Raw genomic sequence first — 22,055 nt, forward strand, 5'->3', positions numbered from 1 at the left:
TCCAACCTCCTATTGAAGCAGGTCATTCTAGAGCACATTGCACAGGATTTTCATCAGATGGTTTTTGAATATCTCCAGTGAGGGGGACCCCACACCCTCTCTGGGCAATCTGTTCCAGTGCTCACTCACCCTCACAGTAAAGAAGTTCTTCCTTATGTTCAGTTGGAACCTCCTGTGCTCCAGTTTCTGCCTCTTGCCATCCTCTTGTCCTACAGCTCAGCACCACCAAAGAGAGCCTTCTTGACACCCTCCCTTCAGGTGCTTGCATACATTGAGGAGTCTCCTCTCAGTTCTCTCTTCTGGAGGCTGAACAGGCTCAACTCACCCTTTCCTCATAAGAGAGATGCTCCAGTCCCCTCATCATCTTTGTAAGCCCTCTGCTCCAGGAGCTCCATGTCTCTCTTGTCCTGAGGAGCCCAGAACTGGACACAGCACTCCAGGTGAGGCCTCACCAGGGCTGAGTGAGGGGCAGGCTCAGCTCCCTCAACCTCCCTGGCCACAAGGACACACTGCTGGCTCATGGACAGCTTGTTGTCCACCAGGACCCCTCGGGTCCTTCTCCACAGAGCTGCCTTCCAGCAGGTCAGCCCCCAGCCTGTGATGGTGCAGGGGGTTATTCCTTCCCCGGTGCAGGACCCTGCATTGCCCTTGCTGAATTTCAGGCAGTTCTTCCCTGCCCATCTTTCCAGCCTGCTGAGGTCCCTCTGAAGGGCTGCACAGCTCTCGGGGGTATCGGCCACTCCTCCCAGCTTTGTGCCATCAGTGAACTTGCTGAGGAGGCAGCTGGCCCTTCATCCAAGTCAGGGATGAACAAGTTAAAAACTGGCTTAGTATTGAACCTTGAGGGAGACCACTCATGACAGGCCTCCAACTAGACCCTGTGCCACTGATTTTGACCCTCTGGGATTAGCCATTCAGTCAGTTCAGAATTCCCCTCACTGTCCACTCGTCCAGCCCACACTGCCTGAGTCTGCCTATGAAGATGTGAGAGAGTGCTGAAATCCTTGCTGATGCTGAGGTAGACAATACCCACTGCTCTGCCTTCAGCCATCCAGGTAGAGAGTGCTTCATTGTAGAAGGCAATCAGGTTGGTCAAGCATGACTTTAGTGTATCGACATGCTGTCCTCCATGTGGATAGAGGTGGCCTGAGAACAAGTTGCTCCACTGCCTTTTCAGGGATGAGGTGAGGCTGATTCACCAGGATGTTTCACCAGGAATGATTTTATAGGCAGGAAAGGGACACTGATGTCCCCTCGGATGTGATGGCTGTTCTTCACAGAGTAACTTAGTAAAGACCAGCAAAACTTAGGTATGCAGCAAAATTAATTTTCAAATGAGAAATTTCTCAGTATTTCTCTCTGACTGCAACTGAATGGTAGTTTTAAGTGCTCTGTTGTAAATAATTGCTCATAAGAAAGGGGTTATAAGAGTAAAAGCTAATGAAGTGGCTGACAGCACTCTTTCTAGAAAATACTAAGGGGTTTATTAGCAAAAGTTACCTCTCTGTGCACAGAGTATGCAGAGTTTCCCCCGAATATCAGAGGTGAGGCCGGGGTCAAAACAGAAGCAGCTTCTGGGAGAGTCTGTTGACAGTTTCAGCAGACAGGGACAGTGGCAATCCCGCGCTATTCCCGAGCGTAAGACCCGCTCCCGGATGCAATGGCGGCGCGTGCGTCCGCAGGAGGCCCGGGGCCGGAAGCGTCGCGGCCGCGGGTTCAGCTACCGCCCCTGATCCCGCCCCGGATCCTCCCGAGCCCGCCTCGGGTCCCGCCGAGGCTGCATCGGGTCTCGCCGGTCCCGCCCCGGGTCCCGCCGGCCATGGACGCTCGGGCGCGCGCCAAGCGCTACGAGAAGCTCGACTTCCTGGGGGAGGGTCAGGTGAGGGCCGCGGGGCCGGGCCCAGGCGCGGCGGGAGCGGAGACGGGGACAGCCCCGGGCCTGTGTGCCGCCCGGGCGCGGCAGGAGCGGTGGCGGTGGCGGGGACAGCCGGGCCCGGCCCGTGTGGCGCCCGGGAGCGGTGGCAGGGACAGCCGGGCCGGGCCCGCTCCGGGCTGCGGGGGGCGCGGGGACCGCCCCTCACGGCCCGCCCGGCCCTGCTCACAGCTGCGTCTCTCTCTCTCACTCTCTCTCTCTCTGTCTCTCACTAGTTCGCAACTGTCTATAAGGCCAGGGACAAGCCCAATGACCAAATCGTGGCTATTAAGAAGGTGAGTCTCAGTGTGTCACCAAGTGTCTGGTTCCTCTTACCTGCCTTACCGTTTGTTTTTAACCAATTTAATGGGTAATGGGATAGTAAGCATTTTTCTCTCCTGAGAATTTTGTTTAAATGACCTAATTAACATCTCTCTAATGCCCACCCCGCCCTAGAAGAGACACTGGCTTTGCTATGTTTCTGAGAGGTTGTAAGGTCTGTAACTTGAATTTTTGGCTAGGTGTATTGCAAAAAACCCCAATCCAGCAACACACACACATTTTCAAACTGTAGGCTTTACTAGTCCTTGACAGTGGATTTTTTATTATTATTTTGTTTTAAATCTTTGCTCTTACTTGTTGAAATATCCTTCAATCCATAATGTTACTTCTGAGTAAGTTCCTTAGAATATGTAGAATCATAGAATATGCGGAATTGGAAGAGACCCTTGAGGGTCATTTAGTCCAGCTCCACAGAACCATCCCCAAGAGTCACATCATGTATCTGAGAGCATTCTCCAAACACTTCTTGAACTCAGACATTGTTCTGGGGAGCCTGTTCCAGTGCCCAACCCTCTGGCTAAAGAACCTCTTTCTAATATACAACCTAAATCTCCCCTGACACAACTTCAGGTCATTCTCTCAGTCCTGTCACTGGTCACCACAAAGACAAGATCAGTGCCTGCCCCTCCTCTTCCCCACACATGGAAGTTCTAACTGCAGTGAGGTCTGCCCTCAGTCTCCTCTTGTCCAGGATGAACTGACCAACTGCTCATAGCCACTCCTCACACGGCTTCCCCTCAAGGCTCTTCACCATCTTCACTGGCATCCTTTGGACACTCTTTAAGAGCTTAATATTTTACTTTGTAGTGCACACAATATTCAAGGTGAGGCTGGCCCAGTGCAAAGCAGGGCAGAGCAGGACAATCCCCTCCCTCAGTGATGCTGTGTCTGATGCCCCCCCAGGACCCAGCTGGCCCTCCCTGCTGCCAGGGCACTGCTGACTCACATTCACCTTGCCATCCACCAGGACCCCCAGGTCCACCAAGAGTTGCCCCATCCCAGGTGCAGAAGCTTCATATGGTTGGTGATTGCCCAGCCCTCTAATTTGTGTCTGTGCAGGCCTCCCTGTCTTAAAGGGAGCCAACAGCTCCTCCTTGTTTAGTGTCACTGGCAAATTACTTAGTATTGCTTCAAGTATGACTGTGTCCAAGTAATTAGGAAGATGTTGAAGAAAACTGGGCTGAGGATGGAGCCCTGTGGAGCCCACTGATTGATGTTACCCATTCACTATTACCCTCTGTGCCAAATTCATGAGCCAACTGCTCATCCATTGTGTAATAAGTTTATCCATCTGTATGCTGGACATTTTGTCCAGGAGGATACTGTGAGAGACAGTATCAAAAGCCTTACTGAAATCCAAAAAATTACATCACAAGGCTTCACTTGGTCAGCTGTGTGGGTTACCTTGTCATAGAAGGAAATCAGGTTTGATAAGCAGGACTTTCCTCTCATGCAGCCATGCTGGCTGTGACCAATGAGCATGTTGTCCTCCAGATGTTTTTCAACACCTCCCAGAATAATCTTCTCCATAACTTTACTAGGCACTGAAGTGAGACTGACAGGCCTGTAGTTTCTGAGATCTTTCTTCTTGGCCTTCTTGAAAACTGGGACAATATTCTTCTTGGCCTTCTTGAAAACTGGGACAGTAAGCTGGAACCTCTCCAGATTCCCAAAACAGCTCAAAAATCATCGAGAGAGGTTTTACAATGATTTCAGTCAGTTGTTTGACGATTCTTGGATGAATCCCATTGGGGCACATAGATTTGCAGGGATCCAGTTGTAGTAGCAGATCCCACAAAACTTCAGGGTCAGCTGGGACTTGATCATTCTCACAGTCATGGTTCTCCAGTTCAGGGCACTGAGACCCGCTTGGTCCATCATCCATGTTGAAGATGGAGGCAAAGAAAGCCTTAATCACCCCTGCCTTGTCTCTGTCCCTGTTTCTGAGGTGACCATCCTCATCCTGTAATGGGATGCTGATATTTCTATACTCCCTATATCACCATTAATGTATTTGAGAAAACTCTTCTTACTGTCCCCCACATTTCTTGCAGCTTCAACTCCAGTTGAGCTTTGGCTGCATGAATTTTCTCCCTACAGCAGCATCTTGGCATTCCTCCCACATCACTGACCTTGCTTCCACTGAGCATACACCTTCCTTTTTTGCCTTATGTCCCTGTTCAGCCAAGCTGACCTTCTGTCTCTTCTGCTTCTGTTTTAGGAACTTGGCTTTTAAGGCTTTTTGATGTTTGGGAATTGCCTGCTTCTGTGCCCTTAGGCACTGATATTTGAAAAGTGACTAACACAAATGGACCTCAGCATCTGCAAAAATATTTTCACCAGGGACCTCCAGGCACTCAGCAATAGGACAAGGGGGCACGGGCTCAAGCTCTGCCAGGGGAAATTTAAGTTGGAGAGCAGAAAAAAATTCTTTCCAGAGAGAGTAATCAGGCATTGGAATGGGCTGCCCAGAGAGGTGATGGATTCACCATCCCTGGAGGTTATTAAATTGAGTCTGGACGTGGCCCTGAGTGCCATGATCTGGTAAGTGGACTGGAGCTGGACCAAGGGTTGGACTCGATGATCTCGAAGGTCTTTTCCAACCTGGTCGATTCTATGATTCTTTACAAATACCCCGAGCAACCTGAAGCCTGCTCGCCTCATGTCCACAGTTGAGGTTTTGCTAGCACTTTCTCTTCTGTCAACAGAGATTTTAAACTCTTATCCCTTTGTGGTCACTGTGGCCAAGACAGCCACCAGTCTCCAGTTCACTCACAAGGTCCCTTCTGTTGACAAGCAGCAGACCAAGGAGGGCATCCTTCTGAGTGGCTTCTGTTAGGACCTGCTCCATGAAGTTGTCATCCAAGATTTCAGGAATTTTCTGGCCCAGGTTGTACCAGCTGTGTGATGCTCCCAGTTAATTTAAGTCACCCAAGTTTACAGCCTATGCTAATTTTACTAGAATCATTCTAAGATGACTGTCAATTACTTAGCTCTCATTTCTCCCTAAGAAACTTTTGTGATATAATAAAGCTTTGTGGCTAGAAAGCATTTTATGCTGTCAGTTTGCATTCTGTCAGTTTTCAGTGCCATCATGGCTATTTTTAAGTCTTTGTTAAAACTGATGCTGTACAAAATTATTATTTATGGGGAAAAACAATCCTAACAGGTAAAACTAACCTAGCTGGTAAAGTGCTTCATTATACTGAAATTCATTCTGTCTTAGAAGAGTAGCACTGCAAAATATGTTCCCCACCACTGGGGCAGGTATCTTAATCTTATGTAATGTGAACCATTTATTTTCAGATTAAACTGGGGCACAGATCGGAAGTGAAAGATGGTGAGTTTGAAAACAGATTCATGCTGTACAAGCTGTGCTTTATTTGATTTTTTTGTGAATTGGTGCGTGAACTTCACATACCATACCTTGGATGGGAAAAATGAGTTCAGTGCCTTAGTGTAAAGCTGAGTAGGGGACTGCTTTGCAAACTGCATTGACACTGCTTGCATGGTATATATCCCAATATGTGTATATAACAGCTTCCCAATTTTAGTGGAATACAGATATGAATATAGCATAGAATGATAATAATAAAAACAACAGCTTCAGCAACACTGAGTTTAGAATACCTTTTTGCATCAGTGCATCTCTGTTTATTTTTAAGACAGGTGTGAGTATGGATTTGTGTCTGTTTTCAGGTGTTTCCTTACTTCTATTTTTGTGATGTATGCACAAACCCAAGATCTTACAACTCTTGTCTCTGTGTGGGTTTGTTTGATGTTCAGCACTGTAGAGCATGTGCTTTGATCAGCCACATGCCTCTAGGCATGGATATTACAAATCAAAACCCTTATTCTTGGTCTTCTCTTACAGCTTGTGTGGTGTAGTAGAATTTTGTTTGTGTGCAGGCTGCTATCCTTAAGGGTCCTGCATGAGGTTACCAGATTTTCAGTGAAGAATCTTTGCTATCAACTCTCCAGTTCCATTCTATGAAAAGAAAAACCTTCTAAAGATAAACTCATCCCAGAGTCTCACAGTTGAGCTGTCTCAAGAGTTGTGATCCACCTGGCCTTCCATGGGCTAATGGCCCTTAGGGACATCATTACTTTGGCCTGTACAGTGTCTAACTGTAGTTGAAAGATGTTATTGAAATTAATGATCATGTCTGTTTTTCCTGTGTTATATCATGGCATGCTTTTTATTTTTCTATGATCTAAGGCTTTACCCACCCAAAAGCAGCAATTGTCAACTTGATTCCAAAATATGTGATTAAAGTAGACAAAGCAGAAGTGTAAAGTAATCCATGTAGCTTTCCCAAAAACTTTGCAGGAGTCTTAGCATTGAATCATATCCCAGATTTTAGGAGAACACTCTTTTTCAGCTCATGTGCAAATTAAACTTTCTGCACAACATACCACTGCTTGCCAGTCATTTTTCATACAAGCCACACATGCCAGCATTTTGAAGAAGGAATTTGTACCCTGCAAGAATCATGGTTTGATGGAGTGCAATCAGTGTGACTGCTGAAGTGCACCGTTTGCTCCCCATCACACCCTGTTTTTTCCTCTGTAAAATCTGGCTATGAAAAGATTCAGGCAAGGGCAAGCAGGTTTTAGTTACTTGCCTTATTGATGTCACATCATGAATGTAGAAAACATGTGCCTTGCCTTATTAAGTAGTGCTATGTCAAAAGGAAAAGAGGTTTATTCATGAGCTTTGTCAGTATGTCTCCCTCTGGAAGAACTGATATTTGTAAGATAAGACTTTTCTTCAAAATAGAGCAAGCCTTCCAACATACTGAAAAAAGTGATATGATATTTTTTTTCCCTAGGCTTTTGCTAGGAGTTTCCCTTTTTGCCAAAAGGGAAACATGTTGCTTCATAATCTAAAGCAATTACTGTAGTTTGAAATGTGTTTTCTGTGTAAGAAAGTGTATGCTCACTTCTACTCTGCAGCAATTTACTTAGCTATGGCAATGTATGTGTTATTTAACAAATTGTTGAGTGGTGAGAATGTATTTTGTAATAGTAAATAGTCAGTGTGTAACAGAATGAGAGGTTTATTTGGAGCTTAATCTGAAGTTTTTAGTTTTGTTCTTTCATATTGTTTTTTCTTCCCATCAATGTAGGAATCAACAGAACAGCCCTCAGGGAGATAAAACTGTTACAGGAGCTAAGCCATCCAAATATTATTGGTGTGAGTAAAAGGAATGCTACTTCTGTAATCAGTCTTCAGATACTTTTGGTGCAGGTTCAAACTGAAATTAGAACTAGTTGGGTCATGGAGCTGTTAATGCTATTTAAGCTTTCTTTTGAGCCTAAAGTGGGCAGTCCAACAATGGTTACGGCAAAATGCCATAGGGCAAAGTAGGGTTTTTTAATCCTTTTACATTTTACTCTTGGACTGTGTGGGTATTAATGGTGGGAAGAATTGAGGAAATTTAGATTACCTTATTTTGCATTTCTCTGATAGAATTGCAAATGAGTGCAGAGCTGAATTTTCCTGGTTGTTTGGTTCATATGAAACTGGTGACAGTCAAAAAAGCAGGCTTTTATAAGCAATGGTGAACAGGAAGTCATGTGGCTTATTAGGCTTTAGTACAGATATGATGTCTGAAATCTCTGTTGGAAGGACTAAAGTCTCTGTCTTTCCAGTTTCATTTGCATTTTGGTAGATACACAGCTACAGATTTGTAGATGGAGGTAAAGATAGTTTAAAGTTAGCTCATAGTGATACTTATAAGGTCTTCATAAATATTAGACGAAATATGAGTTTTCCAGATATTTTTACTCTTTCAGAGTGGAAATAAAATTTTCTTCTGGATTGTGAACTTATTTTCAAAGAGGTTGCTTAAACTGAATATGCAAAGAATATGCAAAGAAGGACAACTAAAATGGCAGAGAGATGGAAAATATTCTTTATGAAAAACTCAGGTATTCCTCACTCTAGAGAGGAGAAGGCTGGAATGGGGAGTTCTACAAAACTGAGGTGTTAGGTGAAGTCTATGAAGAACTGGTATTTCCAAACCCTACAGCACTAGAAATAAGAGATGTGTTTAAAACATATTTGCAGTGGGAGTGGAAATTGTACTGTTTGATTCAGTGTGTTTCCAGAATGTGTTGCCAGGGGCATTTTAGAAGCAAACAGCATCAGCAGGTCAAAAAGTAATTAGGCAAATTTTTGATCAGCAGTGCCATAAGCAGGTACTAAAGGCAGTAGACAATATTATGCCCCTCTTAGTAGTCCTGACAAAACCTTTGTGGATGTTGGGAGTGCAAGAGGCTATGGACTATTCAAACAAGTGTCTTGCAATTGGGCAATTCACATGGTCATCACATTGAAGCTAAGGAATTAGACGCGCCATGGAGGGCATACCTTACTCATCTTGAAGGTAGAATACCAGGCTAGATAATCTGTTGTTTCTGCTCAGCATCATGCTTATGTTGTCTTAAATTAACAAAGTAACTTTTATTACACAACTTCACCATAAGAGAGCCGTTTGGGTAATCTTCGAAGAGTTTTATTTATTGTGGTAAAGTTGCTACAAAGATGAATACACACCTAAAAGTATCTGAAAGGAAGAAAGCCTAAACAGAATTTCTAAATAGTGCATACTTACATAAAGCAGGTACACAGAGCTGAATCCATGGGCAAACAGTCTGGTCTTGATAAAGGGTAGAGGTTTTGTAGAACAGCAAAGTTCGGAGAGAGGACAAGGTGTGCATTACATTATCTGTTGTAGTATAAGATGAAGTTGATTCTTTCTCTTTTTTCCTATTTCCAGGGAGGAGGGGCGATTGTGTAAAATGTTATTACCATATTTAATGGAGACTTTTTCTATTTTGTAGACTCAGTTAAGAAGCTAAACTGAGTAAGAATTTTTGTGTTGCAAGTCACAAAACTTAAACCAGTTCTCAAAAAGCTGAAAATCCACATGCAGGCTACAATAGTGTTGAATTTCAGAAAACTGGAAGGATGAGAGCATGCTTAATCATACTATACTTTTTTGCAGCTCATAGATGCATTTGGACACAAGTCTAATATTAGCCTGGTGTTTGATTTTATGGAAACGGATCTAGAGGTACGATCTTTTTTAAAAGACTCATTTTTGTTTCAGCAGCTTAAGATGTTTTGTGAAAATGCAGCTTTAACAGGCTTATGTTTGCCCATATTGGAAAGGTGACTTTGATTATGTCAGTTGATGAACATGTCTTAAAAGTAGCTTGAGTAATTTCAGTTTTTGTGAGTTCTTGGTTGATTAATTCCTTTACTTTTAAATACTTGTCAGCATGATCTTCAAGAAGCACATTGTGCCTGTTGTGATTAAGCATTGCAGCATGCATGAAATTTGTTCAGTCTTAGACAGCTTTTTGCTAAGTCTCAAACGACTTAAAGCTTAAGAAACGCTATTCATTAACAAGGCAGTAGTAGTGACAAGCAGGCTTTGGGGAGTAGTGTAGAAAATACTTTCAAACAAGTTATTTGCATGGAATTGTCATGTTAAAATCAAAGAATGTAGAAAACTAAAATGTAAAATTTAGTAAAGTGGCCATACCTCCTGGTCTTTTTGAAAATGGAAGAGGAAACCATTGTATTTACAAAGATTAGGGAAAGAAGGAGTAAATGAAATCATTGCAAAACGCCTCTTGATAATTTTTGAGCGGTCTTGGGAATCTGGAATGGTCTGAGCTGAACTAGGAAAAGTTCACAAAGGCTATCTGGACTCTGCATTTCAATTTCAATATGCAGAACAGACCTGTTTTTCTGGATAAAGAGTGAGAATGGTAGAGGATATGTGACTGCCATTTGAACTTTCTCTTTGAGGCTGGAATAACTTTTGAGCTGAAAGAATGGTCATAAGTTTGTCTTGTGTGTTGAGCTTTACTGTTACTTTAATGCTTTACAGGTTATTATAAAGGATACAAGTATTGTGTTGACACAGTCTCACATCAAAGCATATGTGCTGATGACCCTTCAAGGATTAGAATATTTACATCAACATTGGATTCTACACAGGGTAAGCATGTACTAAACATATATAAATAGGGCTTTATGCTGTAACAAAAGTCACATTGGATAGAATTTGAGTTGAGAGTCTAATGAAAGTAGTTTTGTAGTTCAGACACTCCATAAGCTTTCATATTAGCTGTTTTGGAGAGACAATAGCAGTACCAGAAATGTTAGGAATTACCAATGCGATTATCACTTAGATACTTTTAGAAAACGTTCTCCAGTTAGATGTGACTTGAATTCTCACTGTGAACTTGGTCTGGCTATGGTGGATTAAACTTTTTTCACAGCAGGAACTGCCAAGGCTTTCCCTTTTTTCCACTTTTCCCTTGTTCTAATGCATAGACTGGGGCAAGAAGTGAGGAGAGAACACAGTTGCGTCAACTGACACAAGCTGGCCATAGGGATGTTGCATGCCATATAATGCCATACTCAGCAGGAAAAACTGGGGTAGAGGAAGAGGGAGGGATTCTGGCTTCGATCTGCCCATCTCTTGGAGACTGTTTCGTGTATGTTTCCACTTGTGGGAGGTGGTGAATGATTTCCATTGTATTGCTTTTGTTTTTTCCTCTTTCCCTCACCTGTTAAACTGCCTTTGTAGTACTCCTAGACGTTTCTTGCTGTTGTTCTTCTCTCACCTGTACTTCAGGGATGAGAATGGAGTGAGCAAATGGCTGTGTGGATGCTCCTCTACTGGCCGGGAGTCAGTGCACTGCTACTGTATTAAACTGTGCGACTTCCATGATTTCTGCTGATATTTGAAATATTTGCAAGGTCTTTTTATTATTCAGTTGGCATCTATGCAGTTAACTGAACCGTTGCTCCTGCAGCAAAGCTAAAATCTATCAAGTGGCTTTTTAAAACTGCAGCTTAAATGTATTAATATTCAAATGAGTGTGACTCACTGTGATTTTTTTCTGTGACAAAACACTCAGTTTTCTGCTTTGTAATTTTTTTCTCACAATGTAGGCTTAGGATAGAATCAAAAGCTTTCCTTTTAGAATACTCTTATGACACATCTGCCAGGAGATTAATTGTATGTCTGCTTTTATGAATACTCACAAAATTCATTGTTTGCTTTCTCTACTGACAGGATCTTAAGCCAAATAACTTGTTGTTAGATGAAAATGGCGTTTTAAAATTAGCTGACTTTGGCTTGGCAAAATGTTTTGGAAGCCCAAACAGAGTTTATACACACCAGGTAGTAACAAGGTAAGACATTCTATTTTGTTTCTTACACAGAGATTACTTAGTAGTTTTGTAGGTGTTTCTTGAAATATGTCTTGTCAAATCAACATGTTCAAAAGTGACATCTAGCTCATGTCATGTGGCAAGAGCCTTATCAGGAACACACAAAGAAGCATCGTTTAACAAAGTCTCCGTAAGAACTTCTAGAATATGCATCCCTGGGGGTTGTTCCTGGGTATGATACTCTATTGAAATGCATGGAAATAAAATGTGTCTTCCTGTAAGCGTGGATTTTGGAGCAAGACGGTTGCTACTTTCTGTTAATCACAAAACTAGAACCTCTTTTGTAGCTAGTCACATAACCTATTATGAGACAAAGACTTGAACCAATTAAAGTACTTATTTTTTTAAGCCATGCTTATTTATGCTTTAAAAAGCAGGGCTGCAAAACCTTTTGACTGCTGTAATACTAAAACTATTCAGGCAAAGCTGTTTTAACTTTTTTTTTATAAAAGCCAAAATGCTCATTGCATTAAACTTCATTGTTCGTAGGCAATGTTAAGTAGCTGTTTTAAACAAGGCTCATTTTGCATAAAGCTAGCCTCTATACTGGGGTCTGTTAATAGGGAGATTTTTGGAAGCTGGAAAGAAATTTGTCTTTCTGTCATTCCTTCAACATAAAATTTCAAGAAAATTTCACTTTATAACATGCAATCCTGACTGCTAAAAGCTTTTTTTCTTTCCATGTCTGCAGTTCTCTTGCTTGTAACAGCTCAATTGAAACTGCAGTTAATTTATGGTTGTATGTGACCCTATGATGAGAAATGCACAGCTTTGTTCAGCCCTTCTTAAACAAAACACTTTGCAGGGTAGACTACAGCTCTTCAGTGTCTGAAAAGTATATAGGCAGAATTGGTGACCTCTCTTTAGTATCTGCCTTGCTACAATATACAGCCTTTGACATGAGCAAAAACAGGTGACTTTGCCAAAATATGTTTTCTTTTTAGGTGGTACAGAGCCCCAGAACTATTGTTTGGGGCTAGAATGTATGGTGTTGGTGTTGATATGTGGGCTGTTGGTTGTATTTTAGCTGAATTGCTCCTCAGGGTAAGTCTTCAAGTGTAAGTACATGCTCTTTAGTGCATTAATTACAGCTTTCTATGTGGGTGCTTCTCTCCTGCTAACAGCAGCACATGAAGACAGACTTGAAGAAAGTTTCTAAACCTTGTTAACTGTAATGAAAGTGAAGTTTTGGAATAGACTGAGGTTTCATAAGCATCATGGTATTGGAAGTCTTTCAAAACAGTTGGATAAAAAAGTTGGAACAAACCACAGTAGTCTTGCCTTGGGAGGTGTCAAGTATGTAACTCTTCCAGTCCTGTGAGAGTTACACTTTTCACACTTCTGTGCATTTTCATTTGTTAGCCTTTTAGAAATGTGACATGCTAGATATGTGCATACAGTATCCTTTATGCACTGTTCCTCAATAACTGCAAATTATAATCACCAGTACCTTAATTGTGGGTTCATTTGTAACAAACAGAAGGCCAATGTTTTTCTAAACTGTGGTTTGTTGACAATAATTGGATGAAGCTGAAAGTTAACATCGTGATAACCCTATGGCACTCCTCAGTATGGTACGCAGGTGTCATGGTCTTTACGTATGTTTTGCTGAACTAGAACATTTATTATACAGCTCTTTGGTGAAGACATGAAAGTGTGAGACAGGGGGTGGAGATCAGAGGCACAGACACAGCCGAAGGCATGAAGTAGCCTGCAGTATTGTTTATCTTCCATGACTAAGTGGCTTCTGTTTGGTTTCTGCACCATACTTTGCTTTTGTGGCCATGTCATAACCAGGCTGGGGAACTGTGTGAAAACACCTTGAAAGAAGTCTTTTGTTTTATTTTGCCACACCAAACAGGTATGCTGGTACGATTTGGTTGGCATTCAGACATGGAAATATACACTGGCTGTTTAATCAGCACTAATGATGTGTACATAAAAATGCATTAGACCTCCTAAAGTGATTAAATTAAAGCAAAGTCAGAAAGCAAATTTCTTAATTCTGTTGATTCTTTGGTTTCTTACAAAGTAGAAAATATATTACGGTTCAGTTTTATCACTGTAGTGTTTTTAAATGTATCTGCCCTTTTTCAGGACAATGCAACTTCTGCAAGCTTTATGAAAGCAGTTTACATTTGAGGGGCTTTCATGATGCCAAAATTTAGTATGGGATGTTCATTATGGTATTTCTGTGCTACTTAAATCAAACACTACCTCTAATTCTTTATAAATCTGCTTTGGTCACAAAGTTTCTTTTTACTTGTATCGTGTGCTAGATGTGCAAGCTACCAGTTAAATGGGCAGATACCCCTTTTCAGTCTTCTGCTTTCTAGTTTAAATGACTTGTAACACTGATCAGACAGTTTTCTGTCCTAGTGAGTATCAGCTCTCTCTACACTTTCATCTCATTTCATCAGTCTAACTTGTGTCATCTGGTTAAATGCACTTTAAATGTTTTGAATATATATGGAAGCTAACTTCAGGGAACAGATGATGGAAGGATTACCATGACCAACTGACTTAAAACTGACAACTAACATGCAAAATCTTTCCTGTGTTTAGTTATTTGACATTAATGTGGTTATGGTTCCTGTTGTCAAGTCAGTGATACAAGGCCTGGGTTCAAAAGACCAGAATCTATTTGGACATTGTTGGAATGCCTCAATATTCAATGTAGCTCTTTGTGGGGAGATGGTATACAGAAGTGTTTTGTCCTGCAATTATGAGGGATCACTCAAAGCTCGTCTCTAAAACTGAAGTTCAGAAGTTAATTAAATCAAATGCTGTTGCCTTCTAGGTTCCTTTTTTGCCTGGAGACTCTGATCTTGACCAGCTGACAAGGATATTTGAAACACTGGGCACGCCAACAGAAGAACAGTGGCCTGTGAGTCCTTTTGTTTGACAGAATGACATTAGTTTTACTTGATACTCTCTATTTTAACTTTTGAAATGAAATAAAAAGTTTTACCAGAATGCTTGAATAGATTTGCAGAAGGCAGCAGCCTCATCTCAAAAAGTAGCTGAAATTTTGTTGTTTCTCTTGACGAAGCTCTGGTCACTAGCAACAGTAACAACACTTTATAGTTTCCTTTTGTGTGTGCACAGTTTCCCATGGCTACTGGTGTGAAATTATTGTTGCTTAATGTTTTTGAGATGCTTGTTTAAGTACTTGTGCTTTAACCTGTAAGGCTTACATCACTTTGAGAAGTAGGAACCGTTTATAGAGACCTAAGTTGGCTAAGATAAGTTACAGTTTGGAATACAGTAAATAACCCAAGACCAACAGTTCTAGGGATGAACAATTTTACCTTTTCAATGGTACTGTAGCAATTACAAATTAGTAGTACAATTTTCTCTGAAGTGACAATGACCCTAGTAATACCAGGCCAAACTTACTGTCAGTGCACACAGTGAGCTGCCTAAGTATTGTTATTAGGCAGACTGATAGGAAGTGGGGCATAACTTCTGATGAGCAACTTGGACCAGCGGACAGGTACAGGGAATCCTGATAAGACTGTCGTTCTGTGGAAGTACTCACTGTACTTGTTAATCTCAGCTTCCTCTCTGTGTCATTTTTCCTTCATGTAAATTGTGCTGGAATGCTATGGCACATGATCATGAAATGGAGCTGTAGCTATTTGGAGAAACACCATAGGAGGCATTGCTAGCCCCACACAATTCTGCTGTTGCTCCAGGATTTTAAATGAAATGTGTGGAGGTTTTTGCAGTGACATTTTTGCATTTTTTGGAGAGGCAGAGTTAACATCTGGATGGGGAAGGGAGAAAATAGGAGATTGGCTGGCACAAAGGAGATTATGCATCCCCAAGTTAATTTACAAGCCCATGCATTTCAATAATAGAAACCTTTACTGGCAAAATTTTGACTGATTGATCATATTTTTCACTTTAGTATGAATATTTTATCTTCTTGGACAAACTTACTGAAATGTGATAACTAGATGTTTTAAATACTTAAAACACTACTAAAATATTACATTTACATAATGGTTACAAGATCATTTTTATGCTCGCATTTGAATACAATGGGATTGATTGCCTACCTATAGAAGTAAAAAGGATGCTGTTCATCTTTTGTTTAACAACTTGGTGCATATTTTCCTTCCCTTCTTCCATATCCCATGTAAAATTTCAGTTGTCCATTTCAAAAGAAGCGTAAAATGCAGGTAATTTTATTAACTTGGAGAAAGACTGGCTCTTTTGTGAGTATTTTCCCTCCCATCATGTCAGATCACAAAAGAAAGTTTTATTTCATTCATCTTCATCCACTCTAAATTTCTTTCATACCTTGTTTCTTTGTTAACAGTTTTTCCTTTTAGACTGGTCACCACTCAAGCAAGGGAATGACCAATCATTTGGAAATGGAAAGTGTGAAACAACTGCAACGCTTGCTAAAAAAGTCTTCATGACCTACTATTCCTATATTTAGTTTATTTCAGTGACCAAGTATTTGCTGAAAGACAGCCATGTGAAGTTCCCTTTCTGTGAAAAGCTGAACTCAAATGAAAAACTTACATTCCATTTTTATTTTTGTAGGGGATGATGAGTCTTCCAGATTATGTCACCTTTAAATCTTTCCCTGGAATGCCACTTCAACATATCTTCAGTGCAGCTGGTGATGATCTGCTCAGTCTTCTTCAAGGCTTATTCACATTTAATCCTTGTACTAGACTTACAGCCACTCAGGTATAGTACACTTGGGTTATGTCCTAATGTTCATTAACCTACTGCTAATATCAGATAAATATGCTTGAAGCCAGTAAGCCAGGTTTGAAATGAAATGTCACATAAATTACTAGAAACATGATCTCAATGTTTTATAGAAAGAACTCTGAGAAGCATGAATAATGTGAACTCATCATCTTTGTTTCCAATGTGGAGCAAAGGTAGACAACTAAAAGGTGTTTGAATTACAGCCTTCAGACAGTCATATTTGACATTCAGAATTCAGTCACCTAAAGTTTGAAGATCAAGTCTTTACATAGCATATCCTATTCCTTGGATTTGAAAGGTTTTCAAACTTACTTCATTCAGTCTCTTCTTCAATTTCATTTAAACTTTTATGATATTTACATAAAATTCTGTGGTCATTTAAACCGTCATGCTGATCTAAATATCCTTTTCCATTTTGTTTTCAATTTCACAACTCCCTGATTGGGAGAAATAAAGGACTTTGAAGGAAAATCTTGCAGAATGTTCTAGTTCATAATAGTGATGTTATGAGTTTAGCTGGGTGGGCCTAAATTTAGGTTTTAAAGTGCAGACTAGGCCTGGAATTGTCAGCTGACTTGAGCTGGGCTGGGCTAGCTAACAGCTGACTTCTTCTAGCTAATAGTATTGTATTCCATATCACAACATCATCTCAAAAGGGGTAAGAGCTGGTGTGTGGGTGTGGCTTGGTCAGTTCCGCCATGGCTGGAGTACAGAGAAGACTTTGCTCCTGCTGCCACTACATCATATTTTGTTTTAGTTTCAGGGAAGTAGAAATATTTTGTTGTTATACTTTCTCTTTCTTGCAGGGTGTCTTTTAGAGTGCTTATGAATCTAGAGTAATAGACTTTGTATTAACTGGGGACTGGGAGGTTATTTCTTGTTATACATAACTTGTGTGTGTGTGTTATATTGTAGTTTTCTCTTAATTTTCTCTTTTCTGTGTAAATACATGTAGTTAGTTTCAGCATAAACCTAGTTTGGAGGGTTTTTTTCCCTCTCCCTCTTCTTCCCTTTTCACTCTGTCTTGGACAGTTGGCATTTTGGTAGATCAACCCAAGACAAGTGGTTTCTCTAATGAGGAAGATACAGCAGCTGGCAGTTTGAAAAGTGTATTTCTGTCACTTTATGCTGTTAGGGAGGCATGCAAGAAACAGAGCTGTCCCCTTAAGGCCATAACTTCCTCATTGCTGGTTAGACAAGGCAGATCTCAGTCTAGGGCATTAGTGCAGATATTACATATCTTTTTACTAGAAGACTTGCAGAGATTTTTTTGGCCACTATATTTAAGAACATTCAGTATAGGTTTCCAAATAATTAGTTCTATATTTGGTACACCCTAGTACAAGTTCAAATGGATGAAGTCATTTTTCAGGTCATACTGTAGGACAGTTACTTGAATATTGAATATGTATTTTTTTCTAGTCTAGACTTTTTATTGACAAGGCCACAATTTGAAACAGGAAACAAAACTCATCAACTGGCATTGATGAGCTTTAGCAGGAGTATGCAACTGTCATTAGCAGGAGTGATAATTACCTACAAGACAGCTTAGCCACTTTTTGTTAACTATGCTTCATGGAAGCTGTGAATTTCCTAAAAGTTAAAATAGGGCATGTAATTCCATTTCATGAAATCCACCATGCTTACCTGTGTTTGTCTTCTGCTCTGATACAAATGATATCTTTCTCATAGTGTACAGAGTAGAAGCAGCACAGCTAAAGAAAATGTGGGGCGAGACCCATCTTAAAAGCTACCAAAACAGCTTGTGTATGGGTCCTGTATCTGATCAAGACTTGGATATATTCCTTTAATTTTTCTTTATTCCTGTTTTACTGTGTATCCTCTTGTTTCTTCTGTCTGTTTAGAATGTAAGCTCTTCAGAGCTAGAAACCGCTTATGCAAGACCTCTTGCAAAATAGTCGACAGTTATGTTACAATGTCTGAGCACTAGTTAAAAATAATAGTATACAACTATCCCTTGCTTTACAAATCCAAGCTGGGTGGATAGTAATTGATAACACCATCTAGTTTTGCCCCAAGGCCACCTTGTAGTATAAAAGTGTCCAAGGAGCTTCTAAATCCCAGTGGCAAGTGCTTTATTTCATTATAACCTTTTTAAATCATGTTCTGAGACTTAATGCTGATTATGTGGTAATTTTTCTTCTATTATCATTAAGGCATTGAAACAGAAGTATTTCAGTAACCGTCCAGGACCCACTCCAGGAAATCAGCTGCCAAGACCTAACTGTCCTGCAGAAGCTATAAAGGAGCCACAAAATGCACTTCTAAATCTAAAAAGGAAGATAACAGAAGGAGTAGATCAAGGTAACCTCTTAATATTTCACTGATTTTAAAACAGGAGCTACATGCTGAGAGAGAATAGGATACTTTCAGTGTTTCAGAACAAAAACTCTCTGAATGAACTAATTCCCTGGGCACCAGCATTGGCTGAAGGCCCTTGATTGATTTGTGGTTTGGGATAAATACTTTGGGGTAAGAGTGACTTAGTTCTATGTTTTAACAAAATTAGTACAAAAAAGGCTTTCTATGATGCTCAGGAATCTGTTTGTTAGAAGAAATAGCCAATTCCATTAATTTGTCTAATGGAGTGTGATACTGCCCAGTAAATTATAGGCTATTATGATGAGCCTTTTTTTTTCCCTGAGACATCTTACTGAAGTGGAAGTAACTTAACTTCACACCACTGAAAACAAAACAAAGCAAAACAAAAAAAAGGAGAGGAGTGAGAGGGTTTGAAACATAGCATGTTATTCTATGAAGTGACAGAATGGAGAATGTAGATCAGATTCTGAAGAGAGATCTGCTTTCTTATAAGATAAGCAGATAATTACATGTATCTCATATGTAGTTAATAACAGACTTTGTGACTCATTTGGAGTACACACTGATTTAAGTGAGCTTTGATTCTGTCACTTTGAGGTTCATTAGAAGTTGTCACGTCCTGCCACTTTAGTAAGCAGTATTAAGCAGTATAGAGTAGATGTATCTCCAGAATGGTGTCACACCTTGAGGAGGGGGTTGGACCCCTTGACTTTGCTAACAGTGTGATTTACACTTCTCAGGATTACCAAGAAAACTGATTTTTTGATTGCTGTGGAAGGTGGATGAAAAGCAGTGACAGTGACCCAAATCCCAAGCATTGATAAAACCCTGAAATAGCCACTGGTTAAGTTGTAATGTTTTTATATGTAAAATACGACTGTAATATTTCCTTACTGAGACAAAGGTTTTGTTAAACCCTTTTTGCAATAAAATTGTTCTTAAAAAAAGAAGATTGCTTTTATCTGGTTTGCTGTCATTTTACTTTGACTTGTGCTTTGAGGTAATAACTGTCAAAACTGCTTGCAGGCTATAGATTTACTCAGACTAGTTCTGCAGAACCTCTGTGCTGAATCACATGCTATCCTGTACAGATGTACACCCTTAGGAGGAAGACTACCAGTAACACCCTTCTCACCTGGAGCTTAGATGTACACATGACTCTTCCAGCCCAATAATAAAAATTATCACCATAAGGAAAGGGCACAGTAATTTTTTGTTCCAGATAATAGGCTGCAGATAATGAGTTTGCATATGCTCTCTCAGCAGTCATGCATTAAGATTCTCCAAAAACATTCACTACCTTGAAAACAATATGATGCACATATCAAATGTGAATTGTTTCGGGTTTTGGTTTTGCGTTTTTTTTTTCAGATTCTGGTCCGCCAAGAGAAATTATGTGACAGCATATAAATACTGTTTCCTTCACAGCCTCAAAGATTGCAATAGAAGATGGAGGGAGACCCAGCTGGGAAAACTATACTAATCCTCCTGTCAGCCTGTGCCTGTTGACCAATTCATAGTGCAGACAGTGGACTCAGCTTTGCCTGAATTCCAGCATGGCAAGATTGCACAGTGGCTACTGAGTAACCAGACTTCTTCAATGGAGAGAAACAAGCCCATAGATGCTGTTAATGCAGCTTAACTGTGTGCCCCGCGGCTGTTGGCAGTGGATCTCAGAGATACCTGATGAGCTGTTGTCAATTTCCCACCTGTGAACCACTTTCAGCATACTGGTTTCTAATTTTTGTGGCAAATGTATTACTACAAGACTTTGAGGCTTGTAGAGGAACAGTAACCATCTTCTTTCTTTGTGTGTTCCTTCACTTAACTCCTGCCTTAAAGCCAATGTGAAGTATGCTCACTTTGTAAGGAAGAATCACTACCGTCCTGGTACCCTACTGTGTTCCCTATTGGTTGTTGGCAGTTGAAAAGGAAACAGATTTCATAAGATCTAATTAACAGCGTAGAGGAAATGTTTATCTGTTAACAGTAGTTACAGCAGTTTTTACTGTCTGTGTAATCAAACATCATCATCATCCTCATTGCAGGCTGGGGGCTTAAGGGAACTATAGTCCCACTTCTTGTAGGCATATGTTCAAAAATATGTTAATTTGAATATGAAAGAGGGAGTTAGGAGTACTGTAAACTTTTTTTGCATTGAACTTTTCTAGGGCAGTATTCTGACTGGTCTTCAAAGCCTAGAAACCTTCAGCACCTAAAACAGATACTGCATTTTCCGGGATTCTATCTGTTGGGTATAACAGATAAAGCTTGTATGGCAGTGACCATTTTAGGTATTCTGTCAGTTCTGCTTTGAAGGATGGTTTGAACCTGCAATGTGCATGCTTGTTCAAAAGTCTAATTGGTACACTTGAGCAAACAGGCACATAATCTAAATGCCTTCTCTGTTAGGTTGAGACAGTTCTTCTGCCCTTACCTTTTTATTATGCATTACTGGCTGTTTCTTCCTCAAAGGTTAGTGCTCCCCCTTAGCAAATATGATGGCTTTTACCCCTACATTTGATGGAATTTGAGTGACTTCTATGCATTCTACTGGTGTTGTTCGTATAATTGAATTAGAACTTTGTTTTCTTCTTCCACTTTGCTGCCACAATAAACATAGCAAAATTCATTGTATGCGCATACAATACAGAAAAGGAATGTGCTCTCTATTTTAAACAAAACTGACTTCATTTTTTCACAGATACCAGGATTAGTTATGGTGGCATGGAGAACAAGTACTGCTAGCTATCATATTCACATCTATCTCCTTGGTTCTTGATTGATGCCAATGCTGCATGATCCCTGCAGCCTTTTTGTTCTGACAAAGAAGGGCCAGAGCCAGATTGAGTTGTAACATAAAGTTGTTGCCTTGCATTTTTGATGTGCTTTTCTACATGGTATGTGGCCTTGATGCACTCCAGGCAGCACTGCTTTTACCTGTCTTCTTGGCTTCTGTTACTGTTCTTGTTCTCTTGAATTACTGCCTATGTGTACCCTGCTTGTTTAATTTAGCCATTTCTTCTGATGCACAAATGTTTACGTGTTCTGTGCTCCAGTGTAATGATTTCTTTACAGAGCAGGTTTCACCTGTGACCTATTAGTACTCTGGAAGGAATCCTTACAAAACAGGCTCTAGTTGGGCTTTCTTTTCTTTTAATCCCTCTGTTCGCCCTTGCATTTTAAACTCAGCTGTGTCAACTTGTCTCTGAGTTAAGCTATTCCATCTACAAAGCTATAATAAAATTGCAGGGTAAACCATGGATAGGTCTGCATATAATTTGTCAGGTTGAAATAGAAAAACTTCTCAAAGAACTAGATGGAGTACTTTGAACCCTTTTGGCAGGCTGTCTTTTGATGTAACACCTTGCTGATATCCAGTAGTGTGAGAGGCTGGGGAAAAGACATGCATGGTCGCAGACTCTTTTTGCTCCAAAATACAGCACTGCCTAGGAGAATTTT

The 22,055-nt window shown here is 40.6% G+C and overlaps 1 protein-coding gene across 4 annotated transcripts; it reads left to right on the plus strand.

Moving 5' to 3' along the window:
• Window positions 1–1,741: 1,741 nt before the first annotated feature.
• CDK7 (cyclin dependent kinase 7) lies at window positions 1,742–21,225 on the plus strand. 4 transcript variants are annotated; one of them, XM_071580508.1, is made up of 12 exons: window positions 1,742–1,879; window positions 2,149–2,208; window positions 5,561–5,594; window positions 7,384–7,451; window positions 9,268–9,336; window positions 10,162–10,272; window positions 11,359–11,477; window positions 12,461–12,560; window positions 14,317–14,403; window positions 16,074–16,223; window positions 18,428–18,575; window positions 20,022–21,225. In XM_071580508.1, exons 1-12 carry the CDS (start codon window positions 1,820–1,822, stop codon window positions 20,111–20,113), a joined length of 1,098 nt encoding a protein of 365 aa, XP_071436609.1. In that variant the 5' UTR covers window positions 1,742–1,819; the 3' UTR covers window positions 20,114–21,225. The 4 variants fall into 4 exon arrangements, with proteins under 4 accessions (XP_071436609.1, XP_071436610.1, XP_071436611.1 ...); XM_071580509.1 differs by having other exon boundaries at window positions 19,965–20,054; XM_071580510.1 differs by lacking the exon at window positions 20,022–21,225 and adding an exon at window positions 19,334–19,925.
• Window positions 21,226–22,055: the final 830 nt, after the last annotated feature.

The sequence above is a fragment of the Pithys albifrons genome, chromosome Z (assembly GCF_047495875.1).
Source record: "Pithys albifrons albifrons isolate INPA30051 chromosome Z, PitAlb_v1, whole genome shotgun sequence".
In the NCBI taxonomy this organism is placed as follows: domain Eukaryota; kingdom Metazoa; phylum Chordata; class Aves; order Passeriformes; family Thamnophilidae; genus Pithys; species Pithys albifrons.